The sequence below is a fragment of the Aquarana catesbeiana genome, linkage group LG03, assembly GCF_042186555.1.
Source record: "Aquarana catesbeiana isolate 2022-GZ linkage group LG03, ASM4218655v1, whole genome shotgun sequence".
In the NCBI taxonomy this organism is placed as follows: Eukaryota; Metazoa; Chordata; class Amphibia; order Anura; family Ranidae; genus Aquarana; species Aquarana catesbeiana.
Window position 1 is genome coordinate 13,391,366 of NC_133326.1, and position 12,613 is coordinate 13,403,978.

The 12,613-nt window shown below is 50.6% G+C and overlaps 1 protein-coding gene across 1 annotated transcript in view; it reads right to left on the reverse strand.

Moving 5' to 3' along the window:
- SMAD3 (SMAD family member 3) overlaps positions 1 to 12,055 on the reverse strand; it is a gene marked incomplete in the record, with an annotated part of 184,186 nt that extends 172,131 nt beyond the window's left edge. The window contains 1 exon segment of the mRNA XM_073618291.1: positions 11,680 to 12,055. Within this exon segment, the coding sequence (XP_073474392.1) occupies positions 11,680 to 11,885 (206 nt within the window).
- Between the last annotated feature and the right edge of the window lie 558 nt (positions 12,056 to 12,613).

Consider the following 12,613-nt stretch of genomic DNA (forward strand, 5'->3'; position numbering starts at 1 on the left):
GATGACCCAATGACCTGTATGGCTCCATAATGATGACCCAATGACCAGTATGGCTCCATAATGATGACCCAATGACCAGTATGGCTCCATAATGATAATGCAATAACCAGTATGGCTCCATAATAATGACCAGTATGGCTCCAAAATGATGACCCAATGACCAGTATGGCTCCATAATGATGACCAGTATGGCTCCATATTGATGATATAATGACCAGTAATTTTAATTTACAAATACCGTACTGGTGACCCCACAATAAGGATAAAACTTTTTCGCGGAAGGGAGCTTAACAAGACTCGTGGCCACTCTCTAAGATTAGAAGAAAAGAGATTTAACCTTAAACTGCGTAGAGGGTTCTTTACTGTAAGAGCGGTAAGGATGTGGAATTCCCTTCCACAGGCGGTGGTCTCAGCGGGGAGCATCGATGGTTTCAAGAAACTATTAGATAAGCACCTGAACGACCACAACATACAGGGATATACAATGTAATACTGACATATAATCATACACATGGGTTGGACTTGATGTATTTTTTCAACCTCACCTACTATGTAACTATGCAACAGTACGGCTCTATAATGATGACACAATGACCAGTATGGCTCCATAATAATAGCACAATGACCAGTATGGCTCCATAATGATGACCAGTATGGCTCCATAATGATGACACAATCACCAGTATGGATCCATAATGATGGCACAATGGCCAGTATGGCTCCATAATAATAGCACAATCACCAGTATGGCTCCATAATGATGACACAATGACCAGTATGGCTCCATAATGATGACCAGTATGGCTCCAGAATGCTGACCCAATGACCAGTATGACTCCATAATGATGACACAATGACCAGTATGGCTCCATAATGATGACCCAATAACCAGTATGGTTCCATAATGATGACCAGTATGCCTCCATAATGATGACCCAATGACCAGTATGGCTCCATAATGATGACCCAATGACCAGTATGGCTCCATAATGATGACCCAATGACCAGTATGGCTCCATAATGATGACCCAATGACCAGTATGGCTCCACAAAGGTGACCCAATGACCAGTGTGGCTCCCTAATGATGACCCAATGACCAATATGGCTCTATAATATTGACCAGTATGGCACCATAACGATGACACAATGACCAATATGGCTCTATAATATTGACCAGTATGGCTCCATAATGATAACCAGAAAGGCTCCATAATGATGACCCAATGATCAGTTGGGCTCCATAATAATGACCCAATGACCAGTATGGCTCCAAAATGATGACCTAATGACCAGTATGGCTCCATAATGATGATGCAATGACCAGTAAGGCTCCATAATTATGACCAGTATGGCTCCATAATGATGACACAATGACCAGTATGGCTCCATAATTATGACCAGTATGGCTCCATAATTATGACACAATGACCAGTATGGCTCCATAATGATGACACAATGACCAGTATGGCTCCATAATGATGGCACAGTGGCTCCATAGGTCACACTTGCTTCAGTAGTCCCATAAAAATGCGGCAGTCAGTTCCTGTTATTGTTCTCCATGTGGAATGATTGCATTGTGTGCGATGTCTTCTTTCCTGTCACCTCACTCTATCAATCCTCATTAACATTCAAGCTGAACTGTTTATTTTAAAGCAAAACTTCCCTTAGGAGTGAAAGTTCTGCTCTTCCTCCTTCAAAGCAGGGATGAGAAACTTAAGAGATCAGTTAGTAAAAGCGGCACACACAGTAAATCCTTTGATTGCCCTAGAAGTTAACCCCTTCCCACCCAGTGTCATTAGTACAGTGACAGTGTATATTATTATCACTGTATTAGTGTCACTGGTGATGTCAGTGATAGTCATTCAGCCCCCCCCCCAGCGTCAGTTAGTGTCAGATTTTCTGCCACACTATTGCAGCTATAAGTCTCTAATCACTGCCATTAGTAGTATAAAAAAAAATTAAAAATACATTCCAGTATATATCCCATAGTTTGTAGACGCTATAAAATTTCACACAAACCAATCAATATACACATACTGTGATTTTTTTTTTTTTTTTTACCAAAAAGATTTTGGCCAAATTGTATGAAGAAATTCGATTTTTATTTTTTAATTGGATATCTTTTATAGCAGAAAGTAAAAAATATTGTCCCCCCCCCCCCCACACCAAATTTTCGGCCTTTTTTCGTCTGTTTAGCAAACAATAAAAAACGCTGAGGTAATCAAATACCACCAAAAGAAAGCTCTATATGTGGGGAAAAAAAATAATACTAATTTTATGTGGGTACATCTTTGCATGACTGCGCAATTACCAGTTAAAGTTACGCAGCAAAAAATGGCCTGGTCATGAAGGGGGGTAAATCTTCCAGAGGTCAAGTGGTTAAAGAAGAAATCCAGGTATGTATATTTTTTCATAGAATGTACAATGGTCCAGCAGATTGGACCAACTATATTTTCCTATCCATAGGTGACCCTTTAAAAGCCTTTACATGTTACCCCGTTAGATGTACAGAGGAGGTCTGGTGCTAGAATTACTGCCCGTGATCTGACGTTCGCGGCGATACCTCACATGTGTGGGACGATCGCTGTTTGCCCGCGGGCGGGACCGACACATGCGTTCGCCCGGGTGGGGTTAATTGTGCCATCCCCGCCGCTCACTCTTCATCTTGTCCAATCAGAGAATGCCTTTTATTCATTACAAAAAAAAAATAAAAAATACAAGATGTTCTGTGAATGGTGACAGCGCCCCCTGTGGTCAGTGTGTAGAGGGGAAGCTGCTCAGCACAGGACCCCGAAGATCACAGCTATCACTGTAGTAGCGCCGACTACTACAGTGATCATCAGCTCCCCCGGCCACACCTCAGGTAGGAGATATACAGACTTACACTGGATATCTATTTTTTTTTTTTTTTTTAACAGAGACTCTAGAGATTATAATGGCAATCGTTGCAATATTTTATGTCACACTGTTGTCTTTCAAACACAATTTTTTGGGAAAAAAATACACTAAATAAAAAAAAAAAAACACAATAGTTACCCCAATTTCTTTGTAATTAAAAAAACAAAAACAAAAAAAAAAACAAAAAACACAATAGTAGCCCCAACTTTTTAGTATAATGTGAAAGATGTTGCTACCCACAGTAAATAATAAAAAAAAACACAATAGTTACCCCAATTTTTGTATAATGTGAAAGATGATGTTACGCACAGTAAATAATAATAATAAAAAAAAAAACACACAATAGTTACCCCAATTTTTTGGTATAATATGAAAGATTATATTACGCCGAGTAAATAAAAAAACACAATAGTTACCCCAATTTTTTGTATAATGTGGAAGATGATGTCACGCTGAGTAAGTAAAAAAACAAAAAACAAAAAAACAAAAATGTAACATCTTCCTTCACATTATACTAAATAGATGGGGTTACTAACCCCAACTTTTTAGTATAATGTGAACGATGATGTTACTCACAGTAAATAAAAAAAAAAAACACAATAGTTATCACAAATTTTTTGCATAATATGAAAGATGATATTACGTCGAGTAAACAAAAAAACATAGTTACCCCATTTTTTTTTATAAAATGTGTTACAATGTTGTTAAAAAAAACAACAAAAAAACACACATAATAGTTACCCCAATTTTTTAGCATAATGTGAACGATGATGTAACGCTGAATAAATAAAAAAAAAAAAAATTACACAATAGTTACCCCAATTTTTTTTTGTATAATGTGAAAGGTGATGTTACGCCGAGTAAATAAATAAATAAATAAATTAAAAAGCACAATGGTAACCCCAACGTTTAGTATAATGTGAAAGATGATGTTAGGCACAGTAAATAAATAAATAAATAAAAAAAACACAATACTTATCCCAATTTTTTTGAATAATGTAAAAGATGATGTTACGCCGAGTAAAAAAAAAAAAAAAAAAACACAATAATTACCCCAATTTTTTAGAATGTGATGTGAACGATGATGTACCGCCGAATAAATAAAAAAAAAATTAAATACACAATAGTTACCCCAATTTCTTTTTTATAATGTGAAAGATGATGTTATGTACAGTAAATAAAAAATAAATAAATAAAAAAATAGTTATCCCAGTTTTTTTGTATAATGTAAAAGATGATGTTACGCCGAGTAAATAGATACCCAACACGTCACGCTTTAAAATTGCGCACACTCGTGGAATGGCGACAAACGATGCTACTTAAAAATCTCCATAGGCGACGCTTTAAACATTTTTTACAGATGACCAGTTCAGATTTAGACCCCTTTCACACTGGGGCGGTTTGCAGGCGTTATTGCGCTAAAAATAGCGCCTGCAAACCGCCCCTAAACAGCCTCCGCTGTTTGTTCAGTGTGAAAGCCCGAGGGCTTTCACACTGAAGCGGTGCGCTGGCAGGGGAAGAAAAAAATCTCCTGTCAGCCGCTTCTTTGGAGCGGTGAAGGAGCGGTGTATTCACCGCTACTAAACCGCTCCTGCCCATTGAAATCAATGGGACAGTGCGGCTATACCGCGGTACTACCGCAGTATAGCCGCGCTATACGAGGGGTTTTAACCCTTTTTCGGCCGCCAGCGGGGGGGGGTTAAAACCGCACCGCTAGCGGCCGAATACCGCGGTAAAACAGCGCTAAATATAGCGCTGTTTTACCGCCGACGCCCCCTACCGCCCCAGTGTAAAAGGGGCCTTACAGAGGAGGTAGGGCTAGAATTATTGCTCTCGCTCTAACGATCATGGTGATACCTCACATGTGTGGTTTGAACATCGTTTACATATGCGGGCGCTTCTGGGTGCGAGCACGTAGGGATGGGGCGCTTTAAAAAAAAAAAAAAAATCTTATTTTATTTTACTTTTTATTTTTACACTGTCCCTTTATTTTATTTTATCACTTTTATACCTATTACAAGTAATGTAAACATCCCTTGTAATAGAAATAAGCAGGACAGGGACCCAAATCTCTCGTTTAGCTTTAAAAGCAAAAGAAAAAACCTTTTTTTTTTTTTTTTTTTACATTTTGACTTTAAAAAAAAAAAAATTATTTATTTTTGCCCGAGAACAGGAAGTGACATCAGAGGTCGCTCTGGTCCTCCAAGGGCATAGAGCCGAGCGGGGGCTATCTTGCCCTCACTCAAATTCCTCTGCAAAAAAAAGTAGACTTTGTACCCATAGGATCTCCTCCCCAGAAATGTATCCATATTATCCGTTACAATGTTTCCAGGGATGATCACATGACGACGAAGTAGCTTCTTGGGGCCTTTTCACGCTGCTCTGTAGCAAATGCGTTTTTCCTGTGATTTTTGCCGCGCTTCAGATGCCTGTGAGTTTCTGGTGTGTTTTTGGGTTGCCCGCACCTGTGAAAAACGGACATGTGACTCAAAAAACGTAAATCGTGGTACGTTTTTCCCGTAATTTCCATTCATTTCAATGGGAAGTTGCGTTTTTGGAGCGGTTTTCAAAACCGCACCAAATGATGCAGCAGGCAGGACTTTTCCAAAGGCACGTCTAACGCAGTGCTGTGAACAGTCCCATAGGGTTTAGGGTTGGCTCACACCACAAAAATGCACTCTAGATCCATTTCCGGATGCAATTCTGAATGCGCGTTTTTAATGCTTTTTTTTGCGTTTTCCGGTGCATTTTTGATGTTATTTTTGACTTATTTTTTCCTGTTTTTTTTTTTTTTTTTGCACAGGGGTCTGGTGTGTTTTTGATGCGTTCCAGTGTATTCCAGTGCATTTTTTATGCGTTTTACCGCGTTCCAATGCAGGAAAAATGCAGCGTGTTCTACTTTTTTTTTTCTGGAACTGAAACACCCTGGAACTGACCGCACTGGTGTGAACTACGTCATTGGAAACCATATAACCTACTTTACATGAGTTGTGACGCAGAAAAAAAAACGCACTGGACTGCATGTGGTGTGAACTGGCATTTAAAGGGAAACATTTTTCTTGCGTTTTTCTTGCATTAGAGAGAATGAATAAGTGTGAAAGGGCCCTAAGCTGGAAGTGTCACTTCCCCGGGACCCAACCGCTTATGACAGAGTATTAGACAGGGATACGCGGAATACGACCAATCACAGCACATAATAACACATTGGGGGGAGGGAAGAAAATAACATCACAGGGTCCTATGTACAATCACAACAAAGGAACAATAAGCTCAAATGTGTCACTTCTTTAGCCCCCTCCCCCCCGTCTCAGGCTCCTCCCCTCACCTGGGTATGGTGATACAATTGGTGGAGATGCTTTGGGTGGTGAGGCCCCTCCTCCCTGTCTCAGGCTCCTCCCCCAGTCTCAGGCCCCTCCCCTCACCTGGGTATGGTGATACACTTGGTGGAGATGTTCTGGGCGGTGAGGCCCCTCCCCCCAGTCTAGGCCCCTCCCCTCACCTGGGTATAGTGATACACTTGGTGGAGATGCTCTGGGTGGTGAGGCCCCTCCCCCGGTCTCAGGCCCCTCCCCTCACCTGGGTATGGTGATACACTTGGTGGAGATGCTCTGGGTGGTGAGGCCCCTCCCCCGGTTTCAGGCCCCTCCCTCACCTGGGTATGGTGATACACTTGTTGGAGATGCTCTGGGCGGTGAGGCCCCTCCCCCGGTCTCAGGCCCCTCCCCTCACCTGGGTATGGTGATACACTTGGTGGAGATGCTCTGGGCGGTGAGGCCCCTCCCCCCGGTCTAGGCCCCTCCCCTCACCTGGGTATAGCGATACACTTGGTGGAGATGGTCTGGGTGGTGAGGCCCCTCCCCCCGGTCTCAGGCCCCTCCCCTCACCTGTGTATGGTGATACACTTGGTGGAGATGCTCTGGACGGTGAGGCCCCTCCCCCCGGTCTCAGGCCCCTCCCCTCACCTGGGTATGGTGATACACTTGGTGGAGATGCTCTTGGTGGTAAGGCCCCTCCCCCCGGTCTCAGGCCCCTCCCCTCACCTGGGTATGGTGATACACTTGGTGGAGATGCTCTGGACGGTGAGGCCCCTCCCCCCGGTCTCAGGCCCCTCCCCTCACCTGGGTATGGTGATACACTTGGTGGAGATGCTCTGGGCGGTGAGGCCCCTCCCCCGGTCTCAGGCCCCTCCCCTCACCTGGGTATGGTGATACACTTGGTGGAGATGCTCTGGGTGGTGAGGCCCCTCCCTCCGGTCTAGGCCCCTCCCCTCACCTGGGTATAGTGATACACTTGGTAGAGATGCTCTGGGTGGTGAGGCCCCTCCCCCCGGTCTAGGCCCCTCCCCTCACCTGGGTATAGTGATACACTTGGTGGAGATGCTCTGGGTGGTGAAGCCCCTCCCCCGGTCTCAGGCCCCTCCCCTCACCTGGGTATAGTGATACACCTGGTGGAGATGCTCTGGGTGGTGAGGCCCCTCCCCCCAGTCTAGGCCCCTCCCCTCACCTGGGTATAACGATACACCTGGTGGAGATGCTCTGGGTGGTGAAGCCCCTCCCCCCGGTCTCAGGCCCCTCCCCTCACCTGGGTATAGTGATACACCTGGTGGAGATGCTCTGGGTGGTGAGGCCCCTCCCCCCGGTCTCAGGCCCCTCCCCTCACCTGGGTATAGTGATACACTTGGTGGAGATGCTCTGGGTGGTGAGGCCCCTCCCCCCGGTCTCAGGCCCCTCCCCTCACCTGGGTATGGTGATACACTTGGTGGAGATGCTCTGGGTGGTGAGGCCCCTCCCCCGGTCTCAGGCCCCTCCCCTCACCTGGGTATGGTGATACACTTGGTGGAGATGCTCTGGGTGGTGAGGCCCCTCCCCCGGTCTCAGGCCCCTCCCCTCACCTGGGTATGGTGATACACTTGGTGGAGATGTTCTGGGCGGTGAGGCCCCTCCCCCCAGTCTAGGCCCCTCCCCTCACCTGGGTATAGTGATACACTTGGTGGAGATGCTCTGGGTGGTGAGGCCCCTCCTCCCTGTCTCAGGCCCCTCCCCTCACCTGGGTATGGTGATACACTTGGTGGAGATGCTCTGGGTGGTGAGGCCCCTCCTCCCTGTCTCAGGCCCCTCCCCTCACCTGGGTATAGTGATACACTTGGTGGAGATGCTCTGGGTGGTGAGGCCCCTCCCCCGGTCTCAGGCCCCTCCCCTCACCTGGGTATGGTGATACACTTGGTGGAGATGCTCTGGACGGTGAGGCCCCTCCCCCAGGTCTCAGGCCCCTCCCCTCACCTGGGTATGGTGATACACTTGGTGGAGATGCTCTGGGCGGTGAGGCCCCTCCCCCGGTCTCAGGCCCCTCCCCTCACCTGGGTATGGTGATACACTTGGTGGAGATGCTCTGGGCGGTGAGGCCCCTCCCCCGGTCTCAGGCCCCTCCCCTCACCTGGGTATGGTGATACACTTGGTGGAGATGCTCTGGGTGGTGAGGCCCCTCCCCCCGGTCTAGGCCCCTCCCCTCACCTGGGTATAGTGATACACTTGGTGGAGATGCTCTGGGTGGTGAGGCCCCTCCCCCCAGTCTAGGCCCCTCCCCTCACCTGGGTATAACGATACACCTGGTGGAGATGCTCTGGGTGGTGAGGCCCCTCCCCCCGGTCTCAGGCCCCTCCCCTCACCTGGGTATAGTGATACACCTGGTGGAGATGCTCTGGGTGGTGAGGCCCCTCCCCCCGGTCTCAGGCCCCTCCCCTCACCTGGGTATAGTGATACACTTGGTGGAGATGCTCTGGGTGGTGAGGCCCCTCCCCCCGGTCTCAGGCCCCTCCCCTCACCTGGGTATAGTGATACACTTGGTGGAGATGCTCTGGGTGGTGAGGCCCCTCCCCCCGGTCTCAGGCCCCTCCCCTCACCTGGGTATAGTGATACACCTGGTGGAGATGCTCTGGGTGGTGAGGCCCCTCCCCCCGGTCTCAGGCCCCTCCCCTCACCTGGGTATAGTGATACACTTGGTGGAGATGCTCTGGGCGGTGAGGCCCCTCCCCCCTGTCTCAGGCCCCTCCCCTCACCTGGGTATAGTGATACACTTGGTGGAGATGCTCTGGGTGGTGAGGCCCCTCCCCCCGGTCTAGGCCCCTCCCCTCACCTGGGTATGGTGATACACTTGGTGGAGATGCTCTGGGTGGGGAGGCCCCTCCCCCCGGTCTCAGGCCCCTCCCCTCACCTGTGTATAGTGATACACTTGGTGGAGATGCTCTGGACGGTGAGGCCCCTCCCCCCGGTCTCAGGCCCCTCCCCTCACCTGGGTATAGTGATACACTTGGTGGAGATGCTCTGGACGGTGAGGCCCCTCCCCCCGGTCTCAGGCCCCTCCCCTCACCTGGGTATAGTGATACACTTGGTGGAGATGCTCTGGGTGGTGAGGCCCCTCCCCCTGTCTCAGGCCCCTCCCCTCACCTGGGTATAGTGATACACTTGGTGGAGATGCTCTGGGTGGTGAGGCCCCTCCCCCCGGTCTCAGGCCCCTCCCCTCACCTGGGTATAGTGATACACTTGGTGGAGATGCTCTGGACGGTGAGGCCCCTCCCCCCGGTCTCAGGCCCCTCCCCTCACCTGGGTATAGTGATACACTTGGTGGAGATGCTCTGGACGGTGAGGCCCCTCCCCCCGGCCTCAGGCCCCTCCCCTCACCTGGGTATAGTGATACACTTGGTGGAGATGCTCTGGGTGGTGAGGCCCCTCCCCCTGTCTCAGGCCCCTCCCCTCACCTGGGTATAGTGATACACTTGGTGGAGATGCTCTGGGTGGTGAGGCCCCTCCCCCCGGTCTCAGGCCCCTCCCCTCACCTGGGTATAGTGATACACTTGGTGGAGATGCTCTGGGTGGTGAGGCCCCTCCCCCCCTGTCTCAGGCCCCTCCCCTCACCTGGGTATAGTGATACACTTGGTGGAGATGCTCTGGGTGGTGAGGCCCCTCCCCCTGTCTCAGGCCCCTCCCCTCACCTGGGTATAGTGATACACTTGGTGGAGATGCTCTGGGTGGTGAGGCCCCTCCCCCCCTGTCTCAGGCCCCTCCCCTCACCTGGGTATAGTGATACACTTGGTGGAGATGCTCTGGGTGGTGAGGCCCCTCCCCCCCTGTCTCAGGCCCCTCCCCTCACCTGGGTATAGTGATACACTTGGTGGAGATGCTCTGGGTGGTGAGGCCCCTCCCCCTGTCTCAGGCCCCTCCCCTCACCTGGGTATAGTGATACACTTGGTGGAGATGCTCTGGGTGGTGAGGCCCCTCCCCCCGGTCTCAGGCCCCTCCCCTCACCTGGGTATAGTGATACACTTGGTGGAGATGCTCTGGGTGGTGAGGCCCCTCCCCCCAGTCTAGGCCCCTCCCCTCACCTGGGTATAACGATACACCTGGTGGAGATGCTCTGGGTGGTGAGGCCCCTCCCCCCGGTCTCAGGCCCCTCCCCTCACCTGGGTATAGTGATACACCTGGTGGAGATGCTCTGGGTGGTGAGGCCCCTCCCCCCGGTCTCAGGCCCCTCCCCTCACCTGGGTATAGTGATACACTTGGTGGAGATGCTCTGGGTGGTGAGGCCCCTCCCCCCGGTCTCAGGCCCCTCCCCTAACCTGGGTATAGTGATACACTTGGTGGAGATGCTCTGGGTGGTGAGGCCCCTCCCCCCGGTCTCAGGCCCCTCCCCTCACCTGGGTATAGTGATACACCTGGTGGAGATGCTCTGGGTGGTGAGGCCCCTCCCCCCGGTCTCAGGCCCCTCCCCTCACCTGGGTATAGTGATACACTTGGTGGAGATGCTCTGGGCGGTGAGGCCCCTCCCCCCTGTCTCAGGCCCCTCCCCTCACCTGGGTATAGTGATACACTTGGTGGAGATGCTCTGGGTGGTGAGGCCCCTCCCCCCGGTCTAGGCCCCTCCCCTCACCTGGGTATGGTGATACACTTGGTGGAGATGCTCTGGGTGGGGAGGCCCCTCCCCCCGGTCTCAGGCCCCTCCCCTCACCTGTGTATAGTGATACACTTGGTGGAGATGCTCTGGACGGTGAGGCCCCTCCCCCCGGTCTCAGGCCCCTCCCCTCACCTGGGTATAGTGATACACTTGGTGGAGATGCTCTGGACGGTGAGGCCCCTCCCCCCGGTCTCAGGCCCCTCCCCTCACCTGGGTATAGTGATACACTTGGTGGAGATGCTCTGGGTGGTGAGGCCCCTCCCCCTGTCTCAGGCCCCTCCCCTCACCTGGGTATAGTGATACACTTGGTGGAGATGCTCTGGGTGGTGAGGCCCCTCCCCCCCTGTCTCAGGCCCCTCCCCTCACCTGGGTATAGTGATACACTTGGTGGAGATGCTCTGGGTGGTGAGGCCCCTCCCCCTGTCTCAGGCCCCTCCCCTCACCTGGGTATAGTGATACACTTGGTGGAGATGCTCTGGGTGGTGAGGCCCCTCCCCCCCTGTCTCAGGCCCCTCCCCTCACCTGGGTATAGTGATACACTTGGTGGAGATGCTCTGGGTGGTGAGGCCCCTCCCCCTGTCTCAGGCCCCTCCCCTCACCTGGGTATAGTGATACACTTGGTGGAGATGCTCTGGGTGGTGAGGCCCCTCCCCCCGGTCTCAGGCCCCTCCCCTCACCTGGGTATAGTGATACACTTGGTGGAGATGCTCTGGGTGGTGAGGCCCCTCCCCCCGGTCTCAGGCCCCTCCCCTCACCTGGGTATAGTGATACACTTGGTGGAGATGCTCTGGGTGGTGAGGCCCCTCCCCCCGGTCTCAGGCTCCTCCCCTCACCTGGGTATAGTGATACACTTGGTGGAGATGCTCTGGGTGGTCAGCGCCTTCTCCAGCTCCTCCAGCTGTCCGCTCTTCTTCAGCTTCTTCACCAAACTCTTCACCGCCTTCTCACACCACTTCTCCTCCTGGCCGTTCTGCTCCCCCTTCTTCCAGCCCAGAAGTCTCTTCACAATGGGGGGAGTGAAGGGCAGAATGGAGGACATGGCCGCCGCCACCAGCACCGCCGCCTCCCCCCCTCACACAAGTGATCAGCGCCCGATGTCCTCCCGGACTCTCCCCGCTCCGTCCCCCTCACCTTCTCCCCGCTTCTAACTTTTCTTCTTCACCAGCCGCGTCACCTCCCCTCCCTCTGCCAGGATACCCCCGCCCACCCACACTCGACACTCCCACCCACACTCGACACGCCCACCGTGTCCCCGCAGACACCCTGCTAGCCCCGCCCCCTCCTCCCGGCCGATTCATAGGCCGCGGGCGACACTGGGTGTGGCCAAAGGGGCGGGGCGGATGGGGCACGGCGCGGTGGATTCATCCGCCCGGTGACGCGGCTCTGCGGTCATTTCCCCGAGTGACAACGTGCGGAGCGCTCACTGCCCTTCATTTAAAGGGGAACTCCACCTTAGAGATTATTATATAAAGAATATCAGTCACACACTGACCACTCATTCCTCTTCTTCTGTTCTGTACACAATTCTAAGAGTTTTCTTATATCTACTATTATTATTATTATTTGCTTTTGTTATATATTAAAACAATATAATTTTATCACAATAATAATAACAATTGTATAATTATTATTTTTTTTATATAATTTGTTTTATTAATATTATTTGTATTATATAATAATAAACTAATTATCTTATATATGAGTTATGACGATTACATATTATTATTTTATAATTATTTTATTTTTTATAATTTTTCATTTATTAGT